Source organism: Athene cunicularia, assembly GCF_003259725.1.
Source record: "Athene cunicularia isolate RWA chromosome 2 unlocalized genomic scaffold, athCun1 chr2_part1, whole genome shotgun sequence".
Taxonomy (NCBI): domain Eukaryota; kingdom Metazoa; phylum Chordata; class Aves; order Strigiformes; family Strigidae; genus Athene; species Athene cunicularia.
The window spans coordinates 141,771,041-141,795,588 of NW_020799095.1; the positions used below are offsets into that span (position 1 = coordinate 141,771,041).

General features: G+C 42.3%; 1 protein-coding gene across 1 annotated transcript in view; it reads right to left on the minus strand.

Moving 5' to 3' along the window:
* Positions 1–3,414: 3,414 nt before the first annotated feature.
* MTSS1 (MTSS1, I-BAR domain containing) overlaps positions 3,415–24,548 on the minus strand; it is a gene marked incomplete at its 5' end in the record, with an annotated part of 117,196 nt that continues 96,062 nt past the window's right edge. Inside the window, 9 exons of the mRNA XM_026841522.1 lie at positions 3,415–6,373; positions 7,721–7,883; positions 8,242–8,406; positions 10,532–10,726; positions 11,749–11,868; positions 19,377–19,587; positions 21,605–21,702; positions 22,633–22,740; positions 23,984–24,141. Of these exons, the coding sequence (XP_026697323.1) occupies positions 5,676–6,373; positions 7,721–7,883; positions 8,242–8,406; positions 10,532–10,726; positions 11,749–11,868; positions 19,377–19,587; positions 21,605–21,702; positions 22,633–22,740; positions 23,984–24,141 (1,916 nt within the window). The remainder of the gene's footprint in view (positions 6,374–7,720; positions 7,884–8,241; positions 8,407–10,531; positions 10,727–11,748; positions 11,869–19,376; positions 19,588–21,604; positions 21,703–22,632; positions 22,741–23,983; positions 24,142–24,548) is intronic.

Sequence of the window (24,548 nt, forward strand, 5' to 3'; positions counted from 1 at the left end):
CCTCAACTGCAGTCCATTCTACAGAAGTTATTTGATTGTACCATAGTTAACCCTAGGGCCAGTTTTTTCCATGAACTCCCAACTTAAGGCTTGAAGATAACAGATGGCAAAGGCACTATCTTCAGGTGTTTTAAGGACTTAGCTTGGGTATAAGAAAAGGCTTTAATCTGACTGGTTTTCAGAAATTTTACACAGCCCTCTCCAGAAAGCTTATGTACTAAATACTCCTGAATTTTGGAAAAAAAACCCAAACAAATCCCAACCTCCAGAAAAATGGCTTCACATATTCCACTGCTGAAATTTCCATTCCTACCAGGAGGCAGGATCTGCCTTCGCTCCCTTGGTCCCAAGGCAGTGGCAGGGTCGAGGCGTGCCCTTTTCCAGCAGGGCTGTCCAGCACACCCCTGCCTCCAGGCTGTTCACCTGCTCAGCACGGAGCTGTGTCTGCTCTCTGCTCGGGTACCCGTGCTTTGCGTTGCTGTTTATCAATACTGAAGGTGCTTGTTCAGAGAGTTCCTGCCTGTGCCCCTTTTTCAAACTTGGTAGAGGTTTCTAACACCAGGTCTGTACCACCAGCGATGCACTTCCCTAAATGAAAAAGGTTGATTTGCTTTAGCAGCTACTTGCATTAGCCAGAATATGAAAGGCCACAACCACATGTGGGCAAAATTCATTGGGAAATACAACCTCACAAACAAACCCAGTTCACCTGCCCTGCCTCTGAGCCTGCTTTGCCATCTCCACCAGCCTGGCATGAGTAGTCCTGGGCTCGGAGCCGGAGCCGTAACGGGCTGTGGTGGCGGCACAGGCGGGCTGGCACCAGAGTGCTCTGCACCATGGTGGAGCAGAGCCAGCGGAGCAGTTGGTGGGTATACACCAGGTGGGTCTTCTATTGAGACAAATACAAGCTACAAAAACTGCCCCATCTTCCTCCACCAAAACCCTATTTCTGTGCTTTGCTTGCCTGGTAACTGTATTCAGTAATTATGCAAACACCAAAACACTCAGTTTTTAAATTATGTGCAATTTTGCACCCTCCAGTCAAACCAACCACATCATTTTTTTGGGGGCTGTAAACCAACAAAAAGATCCTCCGGACTTTTACAAGCACTCAAGCAGGTCCGACATGGTCTGTAACATGATGGGTACCCCACACGCCAGCATTAAAACCAACACCAAAAACCCACACCCCACAACAGAATAAATGTTTTGCACTTGCAGATGGAAGTGAATTGGATTCCCTGTAGAAGCATCAGGGATAAACTTCAAAATGAGAGCACCTGGCCAAGCAGTATGTGAGATAGATACAGCCATAGAGAGACAGGAGGAATGAAACTAAAACCTTCTGGAGATGGGACATATTTCCAGCCCAACCACCTTGAGTTCTCCTTTAATGTCGTCATGACTCGACTCTAGGTGAGATGGAGTTAATTTTTCCTGCAGCAGCCCTCACAGTGCTGTGCTTTGCACTGGTAGCTAGAACAGTGTTGATAACACACCAGTGTTTGGTACCACTGTGCAGTTCTGGCACAGCATCAAGGCTGTCTCTCCATCCCCCCTCACCAGTAGGCTGGGGGTGGGCAAGACCTTGGGAGGGGACATAGTCAGGACAACTGACCCAAACTGACCAAAGGGTGTGGGCTCCTCTATCCATGGGCCACAGGTCCTGCCAGGAGCCTGCTCTGGCGTGGCCTTCCCATGGGGTCACAGCCTCCTTTGGGTGCATCCACCGGCTGCGGCATGGGGTCCTCCACAGGTTGCAGGTGGGTCTCTGCTCCACCATGGACCTCCATAGGTGCAGGGCACAGCTGCACCACAGGCTGCAGGGGAATCTGCTCCAGTGCCTGGAGCACCTTCTGCCCCTCCTTCCTCACTGACCTTGGTGTCTGCAAGGTGTTTCTCTCATATTCTCACTCCTGTCTCCAGCTGCTGTTGTGCAGCAGGTTTTTTTCCCCTTCTTAAATACATTATCAGAGTAGAGCCAGTCAGAGAGGGACCTGGGGGTGTTGATTGACAGCCGGCTGAACAGGAGCCAGCAGTGTGCCCAGGGGGCCAAGAAGGCCAATGGCATCCTGGCTTGTGTCAGCACTAGCGTGGCCAGCAGGGACAGGGAAGGAATCTGAGCCCTGTACTCGGCACTGGTGAGGCCGCCCCTCGATTCCTGTGTTCAGTTTTGGGCCCCTCACTACAAAAAGGACATTGAATGACTCGAGCGTGTCCAGAGAAGGGCAACGGAGCTGGTGCAGGGTCTGGAGCACAGGTCGTACGGGGAGCGGCTGAGGGAACCGGGGGTGTTTAGTCTGGAGAAGAGGAGGCTGAGGGGAGACCTCATCGCCCTCTACAGCTCCCTGAAAGGAGGGTGCAGAGAGCTGGGGATGAGTCTCTTTAACCAAGTAACAAGCGATAGGACAAGAAGAAATAGCCTCAAATTGCACCAGGGAAAGTTTAGACTGGATATTAAGAAGCATTTCTTTACAGAACAGGTTGTTGGGCATTGGAATGGGCTGCCCAGGGAGGTGGTGGAGTCCCCATCCCTGGAGGGGTTTAAGAGTAGAATCGACATAGCACTGAGGGATCTGGTGTAGTTGGAAACTGTCAGTGTTAGGTCAGTGGTTGGACTGGATGATCTTCAAGGTCTTTTCCAACCTAGACGATTCTGTGATTATCACAGAGGTGCTACCACCCTCACTGATGGGCTCGGCCTTGGCCAGCAGCGGGTCTGTCCTGGAGCCGGCTGGTGTTGGCTCTGTCAGACATGAGGGAAGCTTCTGGCAGCTGCTCACGGAAGCCACCCCTGCAGCCCACCCCGCTTCCAGAACCTTGACATGCAAGCCCAATACCATAACAAATGGAAACCTCTGGACATAAATAAATCTACTGCAGTGGCAAGGAAATAAATTGGGCCACTGCACGGTAGCTGCAGGCAGGAACAACATCCCTCTCTACCTTTGTTCCTGAGAAAGCTGAACAAAAGAGTCTTCAATCATTCAGGGGCATGTAGGAGACGGCACTGGTGGCGTGCTTGATAAATTCTGGCTGTAAGCACGGGCAATGTTGACAGCAGCAATTTTTCTCCTCTGGCAAAAGGAAGTCCAGCACTGAAGCAGATGCACAAATATGTCGAGCTGACTGTGCTTCCTGGCCAGATAACAACTGCAAGGGACAGAGAAATGTCATCAGTTATTATTTAACGTGAATTTCCACTGTTAGCACCGCACCTTTGTTCCACTAGTACCCTTCCAGTGCACATCAGTGAGATGCAGCTATATGTGATTTTATTTACTTGTTTTTCAATTGTCTCTTGCTTCTGCCACACGCAGATGGAACCTGCGTGATCTTCAGAAGTCTGATGAAGGACACCATTGATCTCCAAAGCTCTCGAAGCAGAAAGTCTTTAAGAACCGAAATACAGAAGTTTTCCAGCAGTTCTTTATTTATAATGTAGGCTTAAGCAATCATTACAATGTAGAAGGGAGACACACTTACAGCAATTATTTATACCAGTTTAGAACAAAAAACTGCACAGGGAGAGGTCAACTCTCAGTACAAACTAGCAACTAAACCACAATAATTTACCATTAGAAACATTTTATTTTTTAGCTGTGACACTGCTTTTACAATATGCAAAAACACAAACAATAGAACTATCCAAAGTGTTTTGTCACATTCTTTCTACATTGAATTTGGCAACATTTTATATTAAATTTTACTGATTATACTAACGTTTAAGAACTAAACAAGTGAAAAGCTGTACTCGGGTACAGTTACATCCATTTATTTCAAAGGTTTAAATAACACTTTTAACTATTGAGATTATCTCCTAGCAGTTTTTGTTTATGCAAAAACCATCTCAAAGCCTCATTTGCACAATGCATCAGCTACTGTATCAAGATTGGTGGGCTACACCACAGGCACTACTGTTTATTATAATCTGTAATAAGGAGCTTGTTTTTCAAAGAAAGGAAGGTTTAATATTTTCTAAGAATCATGCCTTTTTTTTTGCTTTTTGCTTTTAAGCCATAACAAAAAAAAATAGGTTAGCAACCACAGCAGTGTAAAATGTTATATAGAACACAGTGACTACACAGTTACTAGAAGTTTCACATCCAATGCAGTTATGTATTAAAGCATAAGAGGTTATGTAGGCAAGTCTAGAGCCAACAGAAATCTGCAGTGTGCGGTGGAAACTGGCCCCTTATATGTGTTATTTGGTGCATTTTTAAACAATCCTGGATGCGGAAGTCTGGTGTCCATCCACGTCTGGGTCTGCTGTGGGTGGGCAGATGGCATCCTTCTGGACTGTCTGATCAGAACACGAGTCGTGCCCTGGTGTCTGCATATTTCTATCAGCTTTAGGAGACGGGTATTGCAGCAATAACTTACTTTTACTTTAAGGAAAAAATCCGACTCTTAATAATTCTATCGATAACGTTCCAAAAAACATGACTTAAAGTACAAAAAAAGAGAATATAGTGGTCAGACTCCCAGTATTATCAAAAAAACAGTATCTCTCCCCACCCCCCACCCTTCACCCCTTTCTTTTCGGTATTTAATAAAAGCCAATCAACTGCCATTTAAAAGAAGTTAAGAAAAACAAGCCCCTGTATTGGAAAGAAACATTCGCAGTTTATTAGATCACAAGCTGGTTACACCTGTCAAATTGTTAAGTGTTTTCTCAAAATATTTGGGCTTTCCAAGGTGCCCAGCCTGCTGGGCACAGTCAGAAAAAGGCATTTTGATAATATCTAAGAACTCCCTGCTTGCATTTTAAAAATGTTTTCACATTTATAACTGCCTTAAGCCTGTCGTCCTTGTTTGTATTCAGTGAAAGGATGAGTGGAACAAAAAGTGAAGGTGGAAGAACCAAGCCTATACAGTTAAGGCTGCATGCATGTGACTGAGAGTTGTTGCTGTGCAGTCAAAAAAGAAATGTGGAAAAATCCCAGTCTTTAAAACACCCTACAGAAACAAAACACTGCAATCCAATATGGCTTATTCTGATGCATTTACCATGAAGCTACTAGTAATTAATCCTACTAGGCTACTTTTGTGCAACAGCATCTGCTATTTTGATGGCATCTCCCTCCCCCCACTACCCCCCAAATACTCTACCAACTGCAGGTTTCTTCCTTGCATTATATATTGCTTTTATTGTCAATTTTTATTCCTGCTTTTCAAACTTTTTTTAACACTTAAACAAGGATCTGTTCCTTACAGCTTGACTTAAACCTTAAAATAAGTCCCATTGTTTTGTTTTATTTTTTAACCTCACTATTACAAGGCGCTCTACAAAAGCTTGCAAAAAAGCCAAATTTTCATTAAATCCCTTTGCTGAAGTTAACTACTTGACATTTTTTTTCTCCTATGATTTAAAACTTTACAAAGAGAGTTATAAAAAAGGTAAATGGGATTTGGCACCTTCAGAAAAAATTAAAAGTGTAACTCAGATCAAAAAAATGCAGAAACAAAATCATTGATATTTACAAATTAAAACACCAGTGAAGATTATGTCTTACTATGCTCTTTCACCTTGTTTTCTCTTTTAGAGTACTTTCAGACTGTCTGTTACCGAGTATCTTAAAAAATTTATTGATTACAGATTGGAATGGATAGAGACAAATTAGTTTCCTCACAGTTCCTTCTCGGCAGCTAGTACTCTGGCAGCTTCTCCACTCCTAGGAAATACGAGGTGCTGAGCGATCATTCGTGGTCGTCTTCTTCAGTTTGACACCGCGCCGAATGGCGTTCAGCATATCTTCACCCTGCGGGACATCCCCGGGACTCAGGTCTCCGGGATCGAGCTCCGGCTGGCCCGCAGGTGCGAGGCTGCTGACACCATCCCGGTCGCTTTCTTCCCCCTCGCTCTCAGGAACCACTTGCCTCTGCTCGTCGGCAGCGCTCAGTTTCTGGCTTGACGGCGGAGGGTTGACAGATGCTTGTCCGCTCCATGAGGACGAGGGCATGCTGGTGACACCTTGCCCACCATCTCCTGCTGCTGGAGACTCGGGACTTTGCTCAGGACATTCTTCTGTCCCAGCGAGGGTGCCGGGCAACCCTCCTGGGATATCTGGGACAGTTGGTGTTTTGACAGGAATCACCGGCGTCTTGATGGGAATCGGACCCCCCCCGATGGTACCGCGTCTGACTGACGGCTTGGTGGAAGGGGTCCGTCTGATGGTGGCGACGCCGGGGGTGACGATGACGGGCCCAAGCGTGGTTGGCAGGCCTGCGGTGGAAGCAGGACGCTTGGTTTGAAACATTCTGCGATAGGACTGGCTAATGTCACTGTTTCTTGGGATGGTGGAAGATTTGTCAAACTCTTGTTGTTCTGCCTCCTGGTCACCACTCACAGAGAAATAATCATAATCTGAAACTGATGCCAAAAGACACAGTTAGGAACAAGCTGGAGAAGACAGATAAATCATATCAGTAAATCTACAGTACATGTCACCAAAGAAGTATATAAAACCAAAAAAGCCTGGAGGTCAACACCAATTAAGAAAGGTTTCACCTTTAGGAGGAAGGAAGCCTGAGTCATCGTCACCAAAGCTCTCAGACTGCATGACTGAAGGCAGGCACTACAGCAATCCGACCCTAAAGCTGCTGTAGGGTGCCCACATCTCTTGTGAAAGAGAAGGAGAACTGTACACATTCAGTACCTTCTCTGAAAAGAACTAATTAAGTAGTGAAAACTCAATGTTCGTTGCCAATAAGATACCAAAACCAGCACCCTACAAGCCATATGCTACCACTTGTAGATACAAATACTTAAAACAAGTCAGTGACTAAAAAGTACTTCAGACTAGGCAACATGGGGCTCAGGGGACTGTGTACCAGTGATTTCAGCAACAAATTGGCTTATTTTGCAAACAAAGTAAATCCCAGCTGTCAGCTCTGAAATCCCAGCCTCAGCTTTAATAATTGCATCAGGTTCCTTCCTTTCCAGGTAACTGCTGTGCCAGGCTAGGTCCTCCGCAAGTCCTACTGCCTCCTGTGATGGCACAGCACAACCAACCTCAGCTGAGCAAACAAGGCAGTTGCTGAACTGCAAACACCAAACTTGGCCTCTCTCAGCTTGCTGCTGGTTCTGAAATAGGGTACAAAACCCAACACCTTATTGGAGCTTCCCAGGTATGCCCAAGTTAAGGTATCCAAACTGCAAGAGGGTAGATTTAGATATAAAAAGTTCTTCATCATGAGGGTGGTGAGGCCCTGGCACAGGTTGCCCAGAGCAGCTGTGGCTGCCCCCTCCCTGGCAGTGTTCAAGGCCAGGTTGGACGGGGCTTTGAGCAACCTGGGCTAGTGGAAGGTGTCCCTGCCCATGGCAGGGGGCGGTTGGACTAGATGATCTTTAAGGTCCCTTCCAACCCAAACTATTCTGTGATTCTATGAGCCCATGAAATATAATTCCAGCATCTTCTTTAAAATGGTAGCATCCTTAAACTAAAACTCTAGCAATACTAAAATCCTAGTAATACATGAGAAAATATGATCATTCAGTACACTATGCAGCAATCCAGGTTTCTATTTAGTTAATAAATCCAGGCTGCATTCCAAGCTGGAAAAAAGTTCACAACAGCAAGGTTCACCCCTTTCTCCCCACCTGACTACAAAGCCAGTGAGTGACAGGTGCTAGAATGTAACTCCTTGGCACCATGGGGTGAGTGTATGATGGCTGAGCTGGGAACGCTCTGAAAAAAAGCATCTCTTGGATGGGTACCTTGAGATGGGATGGTGTCCTCTGAACAGCACGGAGTTGTTGTCTGGGTGCTGTAGCCACTGGAGCACTGCAAAGAGTCCCGACTGCTCCTCTGGGTATCCAGCTGCAGCCCTCTCGTCAGAGCGAGCGCCAGCTCCTCGCAGGCCTCCATCTCCTCACCCTGCTGGTTACACACAGGAAAGAGAATCATTACGTCTAGAAGGGCGAGGCTACATTCACTGACTTATAGCTGTCTCTCCTCCCAAGCAGAGCTTGTCAACATTGCAACCCTCCAGGATTGTGTCCAACCATTTACCAGGGCTTAGAAACAGACACACTTTGAGTGGTGTTGCTCTGCAAATGCCAGTACCTAGTGGCGTATTCTCTCATGCCCAGGCAATTTCCACTGACCACACCAACACCACACCAGTACAGCTTGTCAGATAAACGTGTGCCAGCATAAAGCACATGAAACAGTACTGGCAGGAGCTAGCACATCCACTTCATTTGCACCAAAGAGCATAACAAAATTAGAGTTTCACCCTTGTGGCAGCTGACACCGTCATGCTCCGAGGTCTCTGGGCATCCTCAGGGGGCACGGGTGGCCCGCTCTGAGCTCCTCCATTGAGTTCTGGTTCACGCTTTTCTTTGCGACGTTGCAACGTGTTCACCATTGGTTGATCGTATGGGCCTGGTTTGGCCCAGTCCTAAGGAAATGTGTTTGTTAGTGATAGCTTGCATCAGTAACTGTGCTTTAATTACATGTAAAACTATGCAAAAGGACAATTTTAATGCAACAGATTATGTATCAAACTGGGTATGCCTTTCTGAATAAGGCCAGAAATAAATTAATTTTGAGGATATTAAAAATCTTCACTTATACAACCTATCTCCTTTATTAAAGGGAATCCAGATTTCCTATTCTACCTAAGCATTCTTATATGAAGATATTTAACATTTTAATACTGTAGCTTTCTCTGAATGAAATTCCATTGTGTTAAAGCCTTTATTTTCAGAAATTCAAATGCAAAATCACTGGCACAACAGCAGAAAACATACATAAATGTCCAATCAGTGATTCAGCTGTTCTAGATGTACACAAGTTACAGTATTACGTGCTGCTACGCACATCTTCAATTCTGTAAAATTAGGCTTGCGGAGAATTTTTAATAGATATTAGAGGAGCAAATTACTCTGAGTAACCTCTTATTTTACTTACTAGCTGAAATCTAGTTTGTAATAATGATCTGTACTGAAGAAAGAGTAACTTCACTCTGAATTACTGGTGCCAAATTTGAAACAGAAATTCCTCAGGCCATGAGGGCTATATTCACTCAGGGCTCTATTAAGCAAAGTCCTGAGGGTGTCCAGAAACCACACGTTGCACACAACGAGCAGGACTGACCAGTGACCTGTGCTGGGACTCAGAACCACTGCTAAGCAGCTGCTCCCCAAATGCAAGCTGCTGCAGGGGCAAGTCCAATCCTAAGAGAGTTTTCCCTCACCAAAACAAAGGGTGCTTTAAAAATAAAAATAGAAGAAACAACTTTTGTTTGAGAACAGGTCACACACACCCCACCATGGGCAGCAGCTGGCTGCTGGGCAGCCTCTGTACTGCCTCCTGATAAACAATTAATGATGGGCTAAGACCACACTACAGAATTTACTGATGTGTCTCAGTCCAAGGTATGAGAAGTGCAAGGCAGCTGTACTGACAGAGGCCCCTTGTGCAGACAGATATTCTGCTTTTATTAACACATATGAAACTCCGCTTTGCCTTAGCAGCTGTGTCTTTGCTGTAAGTGTTTTGCTGTGAAATATAATGGCAAAGTGCTTCTAGCATAGACACAACTAATTACCCTGAAGCTCCAGGACCACTGTGGCCACCCTGTGTGTATGTCTCAACAGTCTCCAGCTGCTGGAGAGAGAAGTTAGGGAGATCTGTAACAAGTATCTCAATTTACATGTCTAAGAAGGTCCAAGGGTGCATATGCAGTATCATATAACCATCCACAGGCACCTAAGACCTGTGCAGCTACTATCAACTGCACATCATCCTTGTGAAGATTGAGGACAACAGACAAGAGACCTTCTCCCCTTGCTCCAGGGCAGTCTCCCAGGGAAATCGCCTGGCAGGGATGAAAGTCAAGGCTCTGGCAGAGCAGAGATATTTTGATGCCAAGGAAGATCCCTGCAGATCCAGCTGGAGCAACTGAAAGTAGTTACTGCACTCTGACTGTTTTGGTGGTCTCACCCAAGAGAGCAAAGCAAGCTGGGTGAGCACTTTCAGTCTGTGGCAGTAGAGCTGAGATAGCTTTGGTCATCACTTAGGCTCCCCTGGTGACGAGCACATTCTTAAACCACTCCAGCTAGATCTACAAGAGCATGCCTGCCTACCACCAAGGCAGGCCAAACACAGCCGCCGCAGTGAGAGCATCATGTTGTTCAATGTATGGTTTCACTAAGCCAACGGGATGCCAAGCTTGCACTTCCCTGCTCAAGTGAGCGCTTTGATGGTGCTAAACAAGCTCTTTTCTCGCTGAATAGAGCCCAGAGTGCTTTCACCAATGTTCCAGAGCTAAACTGTTCCTTCCTACCTAGGTGTTGTCAGCTTTAATATGCTTTAGGCAGTGCCAGAATAGACAAGGTCATTCAGAAATATCTACTACCAGATTTCAGCTCTCTGATTATCACCATGCAGTGCCCATTCAGAGTGATATTAAACAGAGCAAATCAACGAGTAATTACATGGATCGAAAGGTAGCAACAACTGCCGTGTGCACACTGTTGGTATGAGGAGGTGAGGACTGCCACAACAAAAGGAACACAAACCTTCCAGCTAGGGATCTTAGATGATGGTAACATGCCTGGCCCAATGGTGTAATAATGAACGTAGTCTGGAAGGAGGGCTGAGGGAGCCCGAGTCCACGCGCGGGAGACAGGCGGGAAATGAGGGAAAGGACCTGCACCAACTGAAGCTACGGATGGGTCACTTGATAAACTACAGTGATAAAACCCATTAGACAACTGGAAACGAAACAAATAAACAAACAAAAACAGAGAAATTAATATAAACAGAATGAATATGAAAATATACTGTGACTGATGTTCTGGGGAGAAAACTTCTGTATCTTAAAACAAAAGAAAGAAAAATCTTAGCTTTGCTGCAAATAAACAACAGAAAATTGATACAATGCTTGGTTCAGAAGTGAGATTGCTTGAAAGTTGTTATTTGCTATAACAAATTTCAGACATCAATCTAGCAGTCATGGTCTCCAGGCTGAGCAGCTTTGCCTTCTGTCCATGAAAGCAGCACACTGTGAAAAAGCCTTTGCAATTTAGGTACCCTGCAGACTGTGGACATAGAAACGAAACATTTCCGATACTGGAGGCATTTGCATTGATGGCGTTTATTCTATGTAGCTGGACAGAGAGGAAAAGCATACAGCCTTTGAACATGACGTGTTCTGGCTGTGTGATGATATGGAAGAAAAAAAAAAAAGAAAAAACCAACAGCAAGGATTTACCAGATGAGAATGGAGACTGCTATCACTTCCTCCCCTGATACAAACTGTATCCCCCGTAATTTATTCCAACCATGTGTGTTTTGTTTTCTTTTTTGTTTTGGTCAAAACCAAACCCCAATTGCTCAGTTTAATGAGTGCTACCTAACGGGAAAGAAGGGAGAAGCCACAAACAGTACAACCTGGGCAAGATGCTCTTTATCAGGCAACCAGCTGGATTTGGGCAGTGTTCCACAATCTTTTTAAGTAGAAAAGGTGGACAAGGAGCTTTTCTTAGAAAAGTACCTTTGTAAAATGCCCAATTTGTAGCTTCCCCCTAGCAGCTAGTTTAAAGGCAAGTGTTGCTGTGGCTTATTCAGACAGATTCATTTCTACAGGAGCATGCAACAGTTCCTATTCTCATCTTCACAGAGTGGAATCCTGGCTGCGTCCCATGCACTTTTTAAAAAATTTTTTTGTCCAAATGTTGCTGGGTTTGGATAACAAGCTATTAGGTTTGTATGTCTTTGAGATGAAGTTTTTCACCTTATCTGTGGAGGCCCAAGCCCCCATGGTGGAGCCTGAGCTGACTGAGGTGGGGGAACTGCACTCGCTCACTGACTGGCAGGTTTCAGAGGCTTCTGAAGAGGCAGAGCTGGACGAATTCTGCAGCATAAAACAGCACCGCAACGCAGGGAAAGGATACACAAGCCGTCAAGAAAGAAAAAAAAAAAACACAAACAAAAAAAAAAAGACAAAAAGCACGTACACAGAGACACACACAGGAGAGAGGGAAGGATGAGAGAAGCAAAGGGTTAGGGTTTTAAAAATCAATTAGAAACTGCTCAAAACCATTGCTAATGTTCAGGAAATCTATGAGAAACAAAATAAGCCATTTGCTTAATGCGAGAACTTGCCACACTGCTTTAGAATGAGGGAATCAAGGCAGCGATCTCAACTCCTCATTGCAATTTCAGCGTCTCAATTCTGTTAGCTGTCTCAGAGCAAGCAGCTGAGGGAGCTGGGGGCACCTACAGTCCAAACATGCAATATACTGAGACAACTGATTTATACAGAAAAGCAGATCATCAGTACTTCAAAGACACAAAGTTTAGATTTAAAACATGGAGCAGCAAACGTCACTTACATTCACAAGTTCTTGGATATTCTTATCTGCAAAAGTGCTTGTGAAAAGCTCATCTGAGTTCAAATATTATGGAACAGAGAAATAAGTGATACTTACCAAAACTGGAGGTTTCCAAAGTGCATTATCCATATGCATGTGCCTCTGTGAGCAGTATGCATACACCAAAAACACTCTCACTCAAACTTTTCTGCCCAGCAGCCAGTATGAAGGTACATGTACTCTGCTGAGTGCATAAGTGGTGGCATGTGCTTGCCACCTGCTTTCTCTTAACAGCACACAGAGAAATATCAGGGGTTTGGATGAAGAGCAGAGGAAAATGCAGGACATAGACTGTTCATCAAAAACGTTTTACTCCTAGCTAGGAACTTCTCTTCCATCACATGCGTTTATGTACATTTGCTGCTGTAAGACTTCTACAACAGCATCTAACTCACCTAGAGACAGGCCAAGGTGAATAACCACATGGACAATTTTAACAACTATAGTGCTCTTATATTTCCCTCTTGAAAGCAGCATTCCCCTCAGTAGGGGTGTGCATGCAAGTCTAACCGAGAGCTTCGAAATGGTCAAGAATACCTGCAAAGTTGTCAGAAGAGTACTGGGCTCTATTTACTGCCAGGAAATTGGACACTAGCAAGACTAATTCATCATTTGGTAGCCCAAGACCTGTGAAACAAGTCTGTCTAAGGATACTCCTGGCATTTTATTTTATGACAGCAGAGAGAATGAACTCTTGTATCAAGTTTGTGTGGCAAAGCCCCAGATTTCAAGGAATGGCATTTTGAAAAGAAAGGGAAATCTCATCTGAAGTAAAATTTCATCAGTTAACCCTAGATGAGATTTTGGTGTGGGCTTTCAATAAAAGATAGCTGGATAAGAGGCACTGTAGAGGAGTAATTACTGTTAACACCCAGAAGTTGTCTCACTTGTCACCAGAAGCTACATATAAGGACTGTACAGCTAATTGCCTACGTAAAAGGAGATGCTGGTCTCCTGAGACAGAATCACCATAAAGATTTTGTTGAAGACTACTGGGGCTGTTGAGAAACCAATCCAGTATCAGCATCTTAATTTATTAGCAAACTGTGTATGTAAGTGGAACTTTGCAAAAGCTGTTAAAAATTTTTTAAAACCATATAATGTGGTGGATTATTTTATAGAAATAACGCATATCCCATCTTATGCTGACATTATATCAGATCTGCAGGTGACCTATCAAATGTGTTTAGGGTACAAGTAAGCTCAGCTAACAAGGCTCGTATTCAAAGTACAGTAAGAGTTGAGGTGAATGTAAGATCAGAAGAAACTACAACAAATGACATGTAGCTGGTAAGGAGAGAAATGAAAAGTATGCAGTGGGGTACCCAGTGATGCAGTGGCTTGATGTCTTGTGAAACTCGTCACATTCTTGATTTAATGCAACTCCTTTCACAGGAGAAAAACCTCTAAAAATAAGAACATTGACAAACATGGGCTGCAGTTGACCGCCATCAGACATAACTATAGTACACTAAATGGAGATGAGCCTATTGCTTCTATCTGTAGAGAAAAATACATTATAGAAAATTAGCTTTTACACTACCTCATGCTTATGGCCTGAAAGACGTTCATGGCTCTGCATACTCTGCACATGGCAGGACAGGCAGTGAAGGGTCTGAGTTCCAAATATAGTATCATGCCACCCTGTTTTCTGCAGATGCTTCAAGGATGACAAGTGAGAATTTGGAGTTTACATCTGATATGACTATTCCTGATTACAAGCCAGAAACTTATATGAGATTATGTCAAGTAATGGTAGAAATGGGTCATAAATGAGGTTTATTAGCAACAAAGCTGTATGTAGCAAACAGATAGGAAAAGGCCAAAATGCAAGTTCTGAAGATGCAAAGAATTACTCAATTTACGTCAGGTATGGGGGGAAAAAGACTCTAAGTGGTTAACTTATTTTTGCAATAAAGCGACTCCAAAGTGAAAAGAGATGAAAGAAAGGACTCTCCCACTAACTCAGCATGGACATTTTCAGCAGGTAAAGCTAGACAAAGGATGAACCAAGATGCCATGGGGAAAACACCTTGGTAGTTGAAGAAAATGCAAGAGGTGGTGGTAGGGAAACAGGTTCTCCTCCTCATCTTGACAAACTTGCAAGGCACAGGGTAGGGGAGCCTCTGGTCTTGCTAAAAAAGGATTATAACGCTAAGAAAATAATAGAGAGGGAGATAGAATTATACTGAACTCCTGTAAGAAAAGTGTAAAGAAAATTTGGAGTGGCAACAGGTCAAAGGCTGCCTGGATCAGACTGCAGAACAGTCTTGAATGCATGGGTTGGACCCGGGTGTGGGAAGCACAGACCACCCTTCATTTCTTAGCAGAAAGTACAAAAGGGGCTGAAAACAGAAACTGCACAGTTACTGCTCGGGCAAAAAGTCTACAAAGTTTTGAGTGCTTGTTCTAGATGCACACGCACACCTGGGAGCACAGGCACAGGAAAACACTTGAGCGGAGCTATTTCTGCTTTCACATCCCATTGAATTTTTTCAACGTATTTTAGTCAACTCCTTTTTCAAATGATTAATTTGAATGATTTTTTAAAAAAAATCTTTCATTTTAGCTATCTTAATCCTGGGACTTTTTTTTTTTTTTCCATAACTGTGATAATGGTGGTTCTGCTCTCTCTCAAACCGCCTCTTCTGAGAAAAACCTTGAAGTTAACAGTATCAGCAGAAATCTAAAACCATGTTCTGCACAGTAACAAACAGTTCCTCAAATGTACATTATACATATGTAGCTTGGTATCCAGTCTGTGTCTCAGACATTGCGCCATGGCTTGTTCTTGGACAGCGTCCCACTGCTTGGTGTGGTATCTATGAATTCCATAAAGGATATAAAAAAAACCCTGTAATTTGGGCTACTGGACTGTATGATCATATTTTCCATCTGTTGTCCTACTAACCTATAAAATGACTGCAGTTATCGTGGAGCACTTGCACTCTTTGCTGTTTTCCATTCAAATGTAATACTGCTTTCTTAAACGCTTCCCTTCTTCAACTACTAGACAGAGCTTCCTGGGCAAGGGCTTCCCAGGAGACCAAATCCTAATGAAGAGCTTCGTCCGCTGTCCCTCTACAGTCAGTGGAAGACATCTCAGTTGCCTTTCAAAAAGCTCTGAATAGTGACTTGAGGCCACCTCCTTGATTTGTCTCACTTCCAGGAACATGTCTCTACTGTCCCCTCTTTTCTAGTCAGGGACAAACTGTTGGGAAACTTAACTTAAAAAAGGAAGTTTAGGAGAAACAAATACTTATAATACTTGATAAATTACAGATGAATTTCAGTTATTTTGGGGGTTTTTGGTTTTGTTTTTTTTTTTTAAGGTCTCATGTAAAATAATTTCTTCATTTACATGGAAAACTGAAGAGTTGTAACAACATATTTCCCCTATTAACTTCAAGCTATATCAAGCAATGGAGTCTCCTCAAAAGCAGAATCTTTCCAGCTTGATAATCTGTACATGCATAAGCAAGTTCATACTCAGTTTCCCTCTACTTCACTGCTTAGGGAAAGTGATTTCCAGAATACTCTAACAATAAGACTCAGTCCTCCGCTGTTTGACAGCACATCAACAGGGTATTTTTCTCTTCTTCATCTGCTTCTTTTTCTCCCTCTGCTTTCATCCCCACAAAATCATAAGCAGCCTCTAAAATCCAACTGTATAATTGCTTCCCTCATGCGTGCTCACTCCAAGTCCACTGGCTCCTTCTATAATCCTCCTAAATCAAATTGTACTAAATCAAATAACTGTACTACTACCATATTACTTCATCACAGACACTCTCAGACCTCAGTTTGTCTACTACACAGGGCAATGTGTGGGTTTGGCAGCACCAGCTACATTCAGTGTCCATCCGAGAGCTACTCTATGCTCCCCAGGTGTGTCAGATGGCTTCACATGGTGTCAGTACATGCCATGGACAATGCTGACCATGGCTCACCTCAAACCTGGCATTTAAAGAAACTGTTCTGCTCCAGAAAGTGACCTGCGATGCTTCTCCAGCTGTTCAGCTACCTGCAAATGTACTTTCTTAATTAAGATTAAAGCATTTTACAGTGACCTTTCCACATGTAGAGCTATCTGTTACTGACTAACACTTTTAGTCCCAGTGATGTTAACAGCAACGCTGCAGAAAAGAGATCATCCTAAGCCAGTGTAAGGGCAGAGTCTGGTTTTATAATTGCTCCTTTTCCTATTTTTTATGCAGAGTGTGATAACTGTAAGAACTGACTACTCAAACTATAGGCTGAAAAGCAGTCTTCATTTTGCCAGTCATCTCTCCTCTGGTATAGTCTGTATCTTGTTTAAGTCTCTACTAATTCCTTGTTTGAGGTTATTTTTTTCCCCCATCTGTGATTTTGAATAAATTCAGTTTAATTTTCAGTGACACTTGCTTGTTTAAAATAGCATAAAAGCTTCACATAGCTCATATATTCTCATTCCCATAATATGGGGATTTTATGTAGCCCATTTTTATTTATTTATTTTTAATCCATTATTAAAAGAAAATGGGCTTTGTTGCCCCAGCAGGTGTCACAGCATGTAGCTAGCAAGCATCAGCTAAATATCCACCTGCACAAGATATAAAGCTTTTAATTTCCTTTGTTGATTCCAGAGCTTGCTTTTCTGCTTTCTCAGTGTCATTACTAGAAACAATGACATCAGTGTTTTAGAAACAGCAGCCCATATTGCTGCTCCTCCCCACCCACCACCAAGCCTCAAAAGCACAATACCACAAGGAAGATCTGTCAGTTGGTTAGAGACACACAACACGAAATAACGCTGTAAATTAAACAGCTTCTTGGTAAGCTCACGATCACAATTATCTGTCAGCACAACACACACGATTTACTTAGTGCTGAACATACAAAGCAAGACACTTAAGCAAAGATGAAGCGGCCAGGCAATGATCTGTTACCTTTTCCTCTGTGTAAAGGTATACAGAACTAGAGACATACAGAGCACATACCTATTTGTTATACCAACACACTACACTTGTCAGGTCAACACCACACTGCTGCAGCCTTCTACAGCTCATGAATAGCTCAAGTGATGCTTGGATCAGTTTGCAACTTTATGGACAGTTTCTGAAATGAAGTGAAAGCATACCAACCTAGCTGGCGCAAATCAGCATGACTCCCATCAACTTTCAGGATGCTCTGCCAGCTGATACCAGCCTAAGTTCTCTTCCCTGCTTAACAGGGGAACTTGCAAAGAGAGGTGTTGGGGTTTTCCCATGCTAAGGGCAATTGCGAAGTTACATCGTCATCTGCAAACATAGCATCATCATGTAGATTACTGCCCTTTTATGCAAGTGCAGTGGATACTATGAAAACCAAAGATGATGCTAGCATGTATAACTGATGTATGTATCTTAAAAGCAACTTCCTTACCTTGTTACTATTCCAGTTTACTTTGTTACTGTTCATTTACTTTTTGCATTTCACTTAGGTTAGCCATAGCCAATCGAAACAAAACATTCATTTTATTAGTGAGTTCAAAGTTCTTTAGGATGTCATCTATAAAAATACGCTGATGTGTCCAGACTTGGGACAGTGCAGAACATGTATTCATTTGAAAAGAAAGCATTTCTATTAAAATGAAAGAGGTTAATATATTTAAAAACGGATCAACTTCCATTGAGAACATGTTCCAAGCCTAAATGAACCAGTGTTGTTTTGGATGATATCCTGAAAATTTCACTAAGGTTGCTACTTACTAAATGTTCTGCAAAAAGTAAGGGTCAGTGTGCTGTCAAAGGTGGTCTAAGAGTAGCTTAAGTGTGCAGGTGACACCTGGTAACTGCTAACCCTGGTATTGTTGGCTACTTGCTGACTGCAAGGATTAAAACCATCTACTCCCCAACACATGTAAAGGAGTAGTGCAACTACAATTATTAAACTAAAGGACAATCTTCTCCAGTGACCTCAGGGTGTATTAAAAATGAGTGATACTCAACAACAGGATATTAGGTCCATTTCTGATTGTAACTAAGATTTACAATGGCATTTATAATGTGAGATGGCAGTTCAGCCTTGTTTAAAAAATATCGCAGTTGCTGTGTGGTTTGTTATTACAAAAAAAAAAAAAAAAAAAAAAAAAAAAAAAAAAGGTAGCCAGTTAGTTTTTATAGGAATGATGCCATGAACATACACAGCAGCAACTTTCTTCAGCAGACAAAAAAATGCCTGGAAATGTTTTTATTATATTTATAGTGAAATTCTCTTAGTTTGACTGGGTTCAGGACATAATCATATATAACTACACAAATGCTCATTTCTTATGAATTCCATAAAGAATTAAAAATACCTCTCATTTTCATGCAGAAACCTTATTTCTGCAAGGTGCTCAGTTGAGAGTCAAAAAGAGCAAGCCTATCCACAGAAAGAGATACCATAAAACCCAGTAAAACCAATTTCATATGATGCCGCTAATAGTATTTTGAGTATTCCAGGCCCTTTGCAGGGGAGGAATAAAAGTAGTCTTTCTGATGCTGAAGCTGCCAGTATCAATACTAAAGCTGTCAGAAGGCTGTTCTGGCACTGATATTTGTCCATTAAAGAGCAAACAGCCATGAGACATCAACAACTTGCAATCTGTGCAGGATATTAATTGGTAACTTAAGTGGGTAAAGTGAATATTGCTCCCTCCTGTAAGGTGGGACTTCTTGCTCTTTCTCGTCAGTATGTATCTGAAAGTTAGGCATCTAGGCTACCTCCAGGGCTAGAGTGAAAACCAAATCCCCTGAGAGTGAGCGACTCATCCCTTACTTCAGTGCTAACTGCAAAAGCAGCATAAACAACTCCAGCTAGAGGCCCAGCTTTCAGATGGATGAAGTGCAGTAAGACAAACCTTACTCTCAGTGTTTAACCTGATTCCAATGTACCCCAAAACCACACCAGATCCTTTTTCTGAAAGGTGAGCCAAGTTACAGAGTCCAGCTCACGCTCAGGTTTTTGTTCTCATGCTTGCACGTACCTGGTTAGGTGCTTCTGGTGGCATGGGGGATGGCGATTTGGACTGGAAAGCATCCTGGGACATGAATCCAGAATCATGGGAGGACACACTGGACAGCCTCATGGGTGCCTGCTGAGGCAGATTGGAGCTGCGATAGCGATAGTGTGAACTAGGTGAGTGCGAGTGCGAGCCACTGGACCGGGAATCACTACTGTTAACGCTGTTCAGACTGCTGTGAGAGACAAAAGGAACAAAGAAAGGAAAGGGGAGAGGAAAAGACACAAGGGCGGGGTGGGGAGAGACCCATATACAGTACAATTAACATTCCACATGTCTCTAGCAACAGGCAGCATAAACCGGAAAAGAAAAAAATGTTGACAAATTAAATTTAAATATATATACACACATATATATCAGTAAAGAACCATAAGCAGCTGCAGTATCCCTTGCGACCAGAGAGAAAATGGCATTTTACCTTGGATTTCACTCATACGATCAAATTCTCTAACCACTCAAAGTCAGGTTAGGGACCAAAGGGATTGCTGCATGCCCTCTCTAGGATCTGCACAGCACTTGCACAGAAAATGTCTGCTGACAACTCTCTCTTATTCCTGATTTACACCTTGTTGCTCTTGCACCATGGTCCAAGTTTTCAATAGCATCTTTGGCAGGCGGTTCAGAGGCATCACAGCTCATCTAAAAGTCTGTCTCTGGGCATGCCATTGCAGTCAGCCAGCAGGCCAACTTGTGAGACCTTTGAAAGCATCACCAAACTCCATGCTTCAGAGTACTTGGGACAAGTTTCGCTCACATATGAAGGCTTTCTACCAGAAAAAAAGCATGTGATGGCATATTGACTGAAGTAAAGCCTCTGGGTACGCAGCTTCAGTTACTAAGAAAGATGATCAGAGAATTAAATATTCTGAATTAATATCCATTAAAAAAATAATTTGATTTTCCAAAGAGATTGATTTCTAATAACCACTATCCATGAATGACAGCAGCGACATGCCAGCTGCAATGTGGGCACCTCTGAAGTTTCCTGCTGGGGTGGCTGAGCAGGACTAGCAGGATGCATCAATCTGAAGGCACCTTCCTACCTCTGCTGGCAGGAGCCCGTTAACTAGCTGAAGGGATGGCTCTAAAGGGTACATGGGCAAGGACTATACCTCCTGCTCACCGACTGACTCCATGTAACACACAAGATGTACAAGCCAGCTTGGAGCAGGGTAAGAGGAGCTCTACCTAATTTTACCCATACTCAACAGTTTGTTGTCATACAGGTACACCACACAAAAAGATAAGGCTGATTAGGAACACATGATGGAACTGGGGAGATTTTTTTTGCCATTTTCTTTTAAAGCTTCAGGATATTGCATCTTTAAGCCTGTGCTCATTGCTCTAAATATGCATGTTTTCACATATATATATAAAAGTACTTTAGGTTTTTTATATATATCTGCATGCAGAGACAAGTAGGTACATAGAAGAAGTCATGTTCACTTGCTCTGACATGCTATAGGCAACTTTGCTCATACACGGGGAACCTGTAGTACATTATTCATAAAGCAAACTAAAAGGTAATCATCTGAGAGCAGCTAGAAAGGTGTTGAGCAGAATACACAATAGGATATCTTCCTTTTCAGTAAAAGGAAAGAGTAAATATAGACATCAGGGTATGGGGGCAACATGCTAATAAACTGTTTTATGAGAGAAAACAGTTTTTATGGAGAAAGCATAGACAGAATCCAGTGTTTCAACATATTTCAGGACAGCATTAGACAGCATTAAACAGTCAAAAAAACCTGTATCAAAAAAGCATTTCCATCTACCAGACTGAAAGGGCAATTGCCAAGGATGTTTTTCCTTTTCAAACAGTTTAACTTACTGATTAGTAATGGCTACTTAGAATAATCTAAAAAGTCATCACATGAAAAACAGGAAAGGAAATTATGAATGAACAATCTCAGAGCTTAGTTCAGTACAGTCTGCTCTTTGATCTGAAATGGATTCAAAAGAACTGAATCAAAAGCACCTCCAAGTTGTTTTGAGTTCCAAAGTTGTTCAGTCTTTCCCATCCTTCTTAATATTCCCAGTCACACACTTAAATGGATAAAGACCATGAGGGACTGATTTCATTAACAGTTGTTATTTAAGATTTAAGTATGCACACAAATCCATAAAACAATCTGAATGTGCCTCCCCTTGCCCCCAAACAGGTTAAAATTGAGTATTACCAGTCTACTTACCTGCAAACACTAGATTTTCTGGACATGGTAGTACTGGGAGAGGATGGAGGAGTCTGATAAGACCAGCTGTAATCAGAACCTTTCAAATCTAAAATTACCTGATGAAAGATAATCAATAGCATCAAGGACATGGAAAAAAAAAATTTCCCTCTATTAACAGAAAGCATCCGCTTCTCATACAACATTCATCACCACTACAAACTTTCAGTGCCAACTGACCCAGCCTCAGTTCTCTTCCAGAATTACACTGTGCATATTACACAGGAGAGTCAGCTTCATCCTTGGCTTTCCAGGAGCTACCATACTTCAACACTAGGGCTGCTATCACAGAAGCAAAGTTCAGATTTGAATGGGAAAGTCTTTAAAAAGTAAACTGGAGATTTATTTTATGCATGCTGTAAAGCTGTTTTGTTTGGTTTTGTTTTTTCCTTTAAAAAACTATTACAGTTTAAAAACTATTGTATTTTAAAAACTTAATTGAAGATCCAATATTTAACCACAGGAAAGCTTCCCTCCCTTACACTTCTATGTCAGTGATAAGGTAATTAAGGTATTACAAGAAAACTGAGTTCACAGAGCAGGGTTGGGAAAAAAGGTCCTATTTGGAGTGATTTAATGAATCGCATTTTCCCACACATTTTAAAGACATCATGGAAAAATGCTCAAATGTTAGACTCTGTCAAGCTCTCTAATCCCAGCAATCTTGCGACCACATAAAGACCAAGGGTGCTGAAATGTAGGTTGAGGTGATGATGCTCATTCCTTATGTACTCTCAGCACAAATTAAGCATCTTTAAAGTGCTACTTCACACTGGTGTCACCAAATACTTCAGGAGCACTCAGCTGGTACTTCAAAATTATTATTATTTTTTTTAAATGCTTATGTTAAAAATGACCTTGCTGTAGTGATGCATCCACCAAGCATAACATTAAGCCACTAAATGCTAGGAGGCAATATTTCTCATAACACAAAAGGAAAACTGGTACAAGCTACGGATAAAAATGTTTTCCAAGTAACAAGAGCTAACCTGTTCACTTGAAGATGGCAATTTGTGTGGATCCATGGTAAGACTTTTCAGGTCATCTGATATGGTTTGTAAATGGGTTATTTCTCCCAGCATTGATATTTCTTCTTCCTGAAAAGACAAAAGAACAAGACTAATCACAGCCTTGGTTTTAAAAATCAGACCCATAATACAACACATTATCTTTTTCTTTTTGCTGATGACTGTGGGAGTGGTCAATGGAGCTGCTTTTTCTGTGCCCATTAAGCAGTCATGTCTTATGAAAAGAGGGTTAAAAATATTAGAGTTTTGTAACTACTTTAAGATCGCTCTAAGTTCTGAGGCCCAGAAATCTTTTCTCTCATCAATGAGATAAGTAAGTCTCAGCCTTCTGTGACATCTTCAGAAAGAGAGTGTAATTTTTGCTGCATTTGGAAAAGATTTAACTCTTCTATGTATACTCATTAATGTACCCTAAGGATTTTAATCTTGAACATAAACAGGGGTTAAATTCATAGTTTTTGCTAGTTTTTCAAAACTTCTGAGATAAAGGCACTATACAGGGACAAAGCATTAATATATCTATGATTAATTCTGGCTCAAGCTACATTAACAGCTAACTCAAAATGATTTCTGCACTGTAAGTTACCATAGTAATCCCTTAGCTACCATGGTAATTTCATCCAGGTCCTTGAAGTCTGGAATTCACCTCCTCCTGCTCAGCCGTCACCTCCCCACTTCTCTAACCATGTTTTTTTGTTGAGACTGATGCTCTTTGTAAACAAGCATTGTGGAGACCTTTCAGAAACGCATCATGCTTGCACAAAGCCACAAACGATTCATTGCTGGGCTTCAGACAACCCGAGAAGATGAAAACATACTCAAACCTTTTCAATGAACTGAAAAAGCTGTCATGTAGGAGGAAAAGAGCTGCCAGAAAACTGCATGGAAGCAGCCTGCAATCTGTCAGATAATGTCATTATATACACGGGGGAGGTCTTGAAACATTTATCAGACCTAGCACTGGAGTAGAAGTAAGGACAATTTATATTAAAAAGTGATGTTAAGAAAAAAAGCAGTTGAAAAAAACAGCATTAGCAATGTCTCAGGTCGGTATGCATAGGGAACTCAAGCCCACTTAAGTCTTTGCATCCATTGTTTCCCCATTAGTCATCTTGAAAGTATTCAGTGTCTTCAGTCCCTGAATTACTCCAAATGCCTACAAGAAATGTCCCAACTCTTCCTAGGCAGAGATGTAGGTTGAATTTTGGCTCTGGAATTTCATTCCTAAGACATAATGAGCTACTCTTTTTAAAGGCTTTTGGCCATTTATCTAGTTTGTGAATTTTACCCACTTAAAAGGGAGAGCTCTTACTATCACGGGCCGCAGCATCGAGATGAAAGTACAGAATCGACCACGCTCCTCAATCAGAGCTTTTCTGACAGCTTGCTTCTCAGTTTCTTCAAGCAGCAGGTACTTATCATTGACATCTTGTAAAGCACTATCCAACTGGGGCTGAATGTCACCCCGTCCTGTATGCAGGAAACAATCAAGAGTACATTTTGTGAAAACTGTTGACATCCATAGAGGAAGACTTTATTTTCAGCCAGCACTGCTACCGGATTGTGCTTTTGCAATGAATTCTCAACTAGCATTTTCCCTTAATTCAAATTAGTAAGGGTTTTTCTCCCAAATAAATTAAGTATTTCGTAGCATTTATTTTTTTCCCCTTTTGCACAGAATAGAAATCCAGCTCCATTCAAAAGGTTTCAACAAGCCAAAGACAGCATTTCACATAAGAATTTTCTCAGTGTTAGCTGTAGAAACCCTTCACATCACCCTTGCTGAAAATCAACATCTTACTAACTGCTAGAGTATTAATCACTAACCTCAGGTATAATCCTCTTCCTTCCTACTTTTGTGCTTGGCAAGGTCCTAA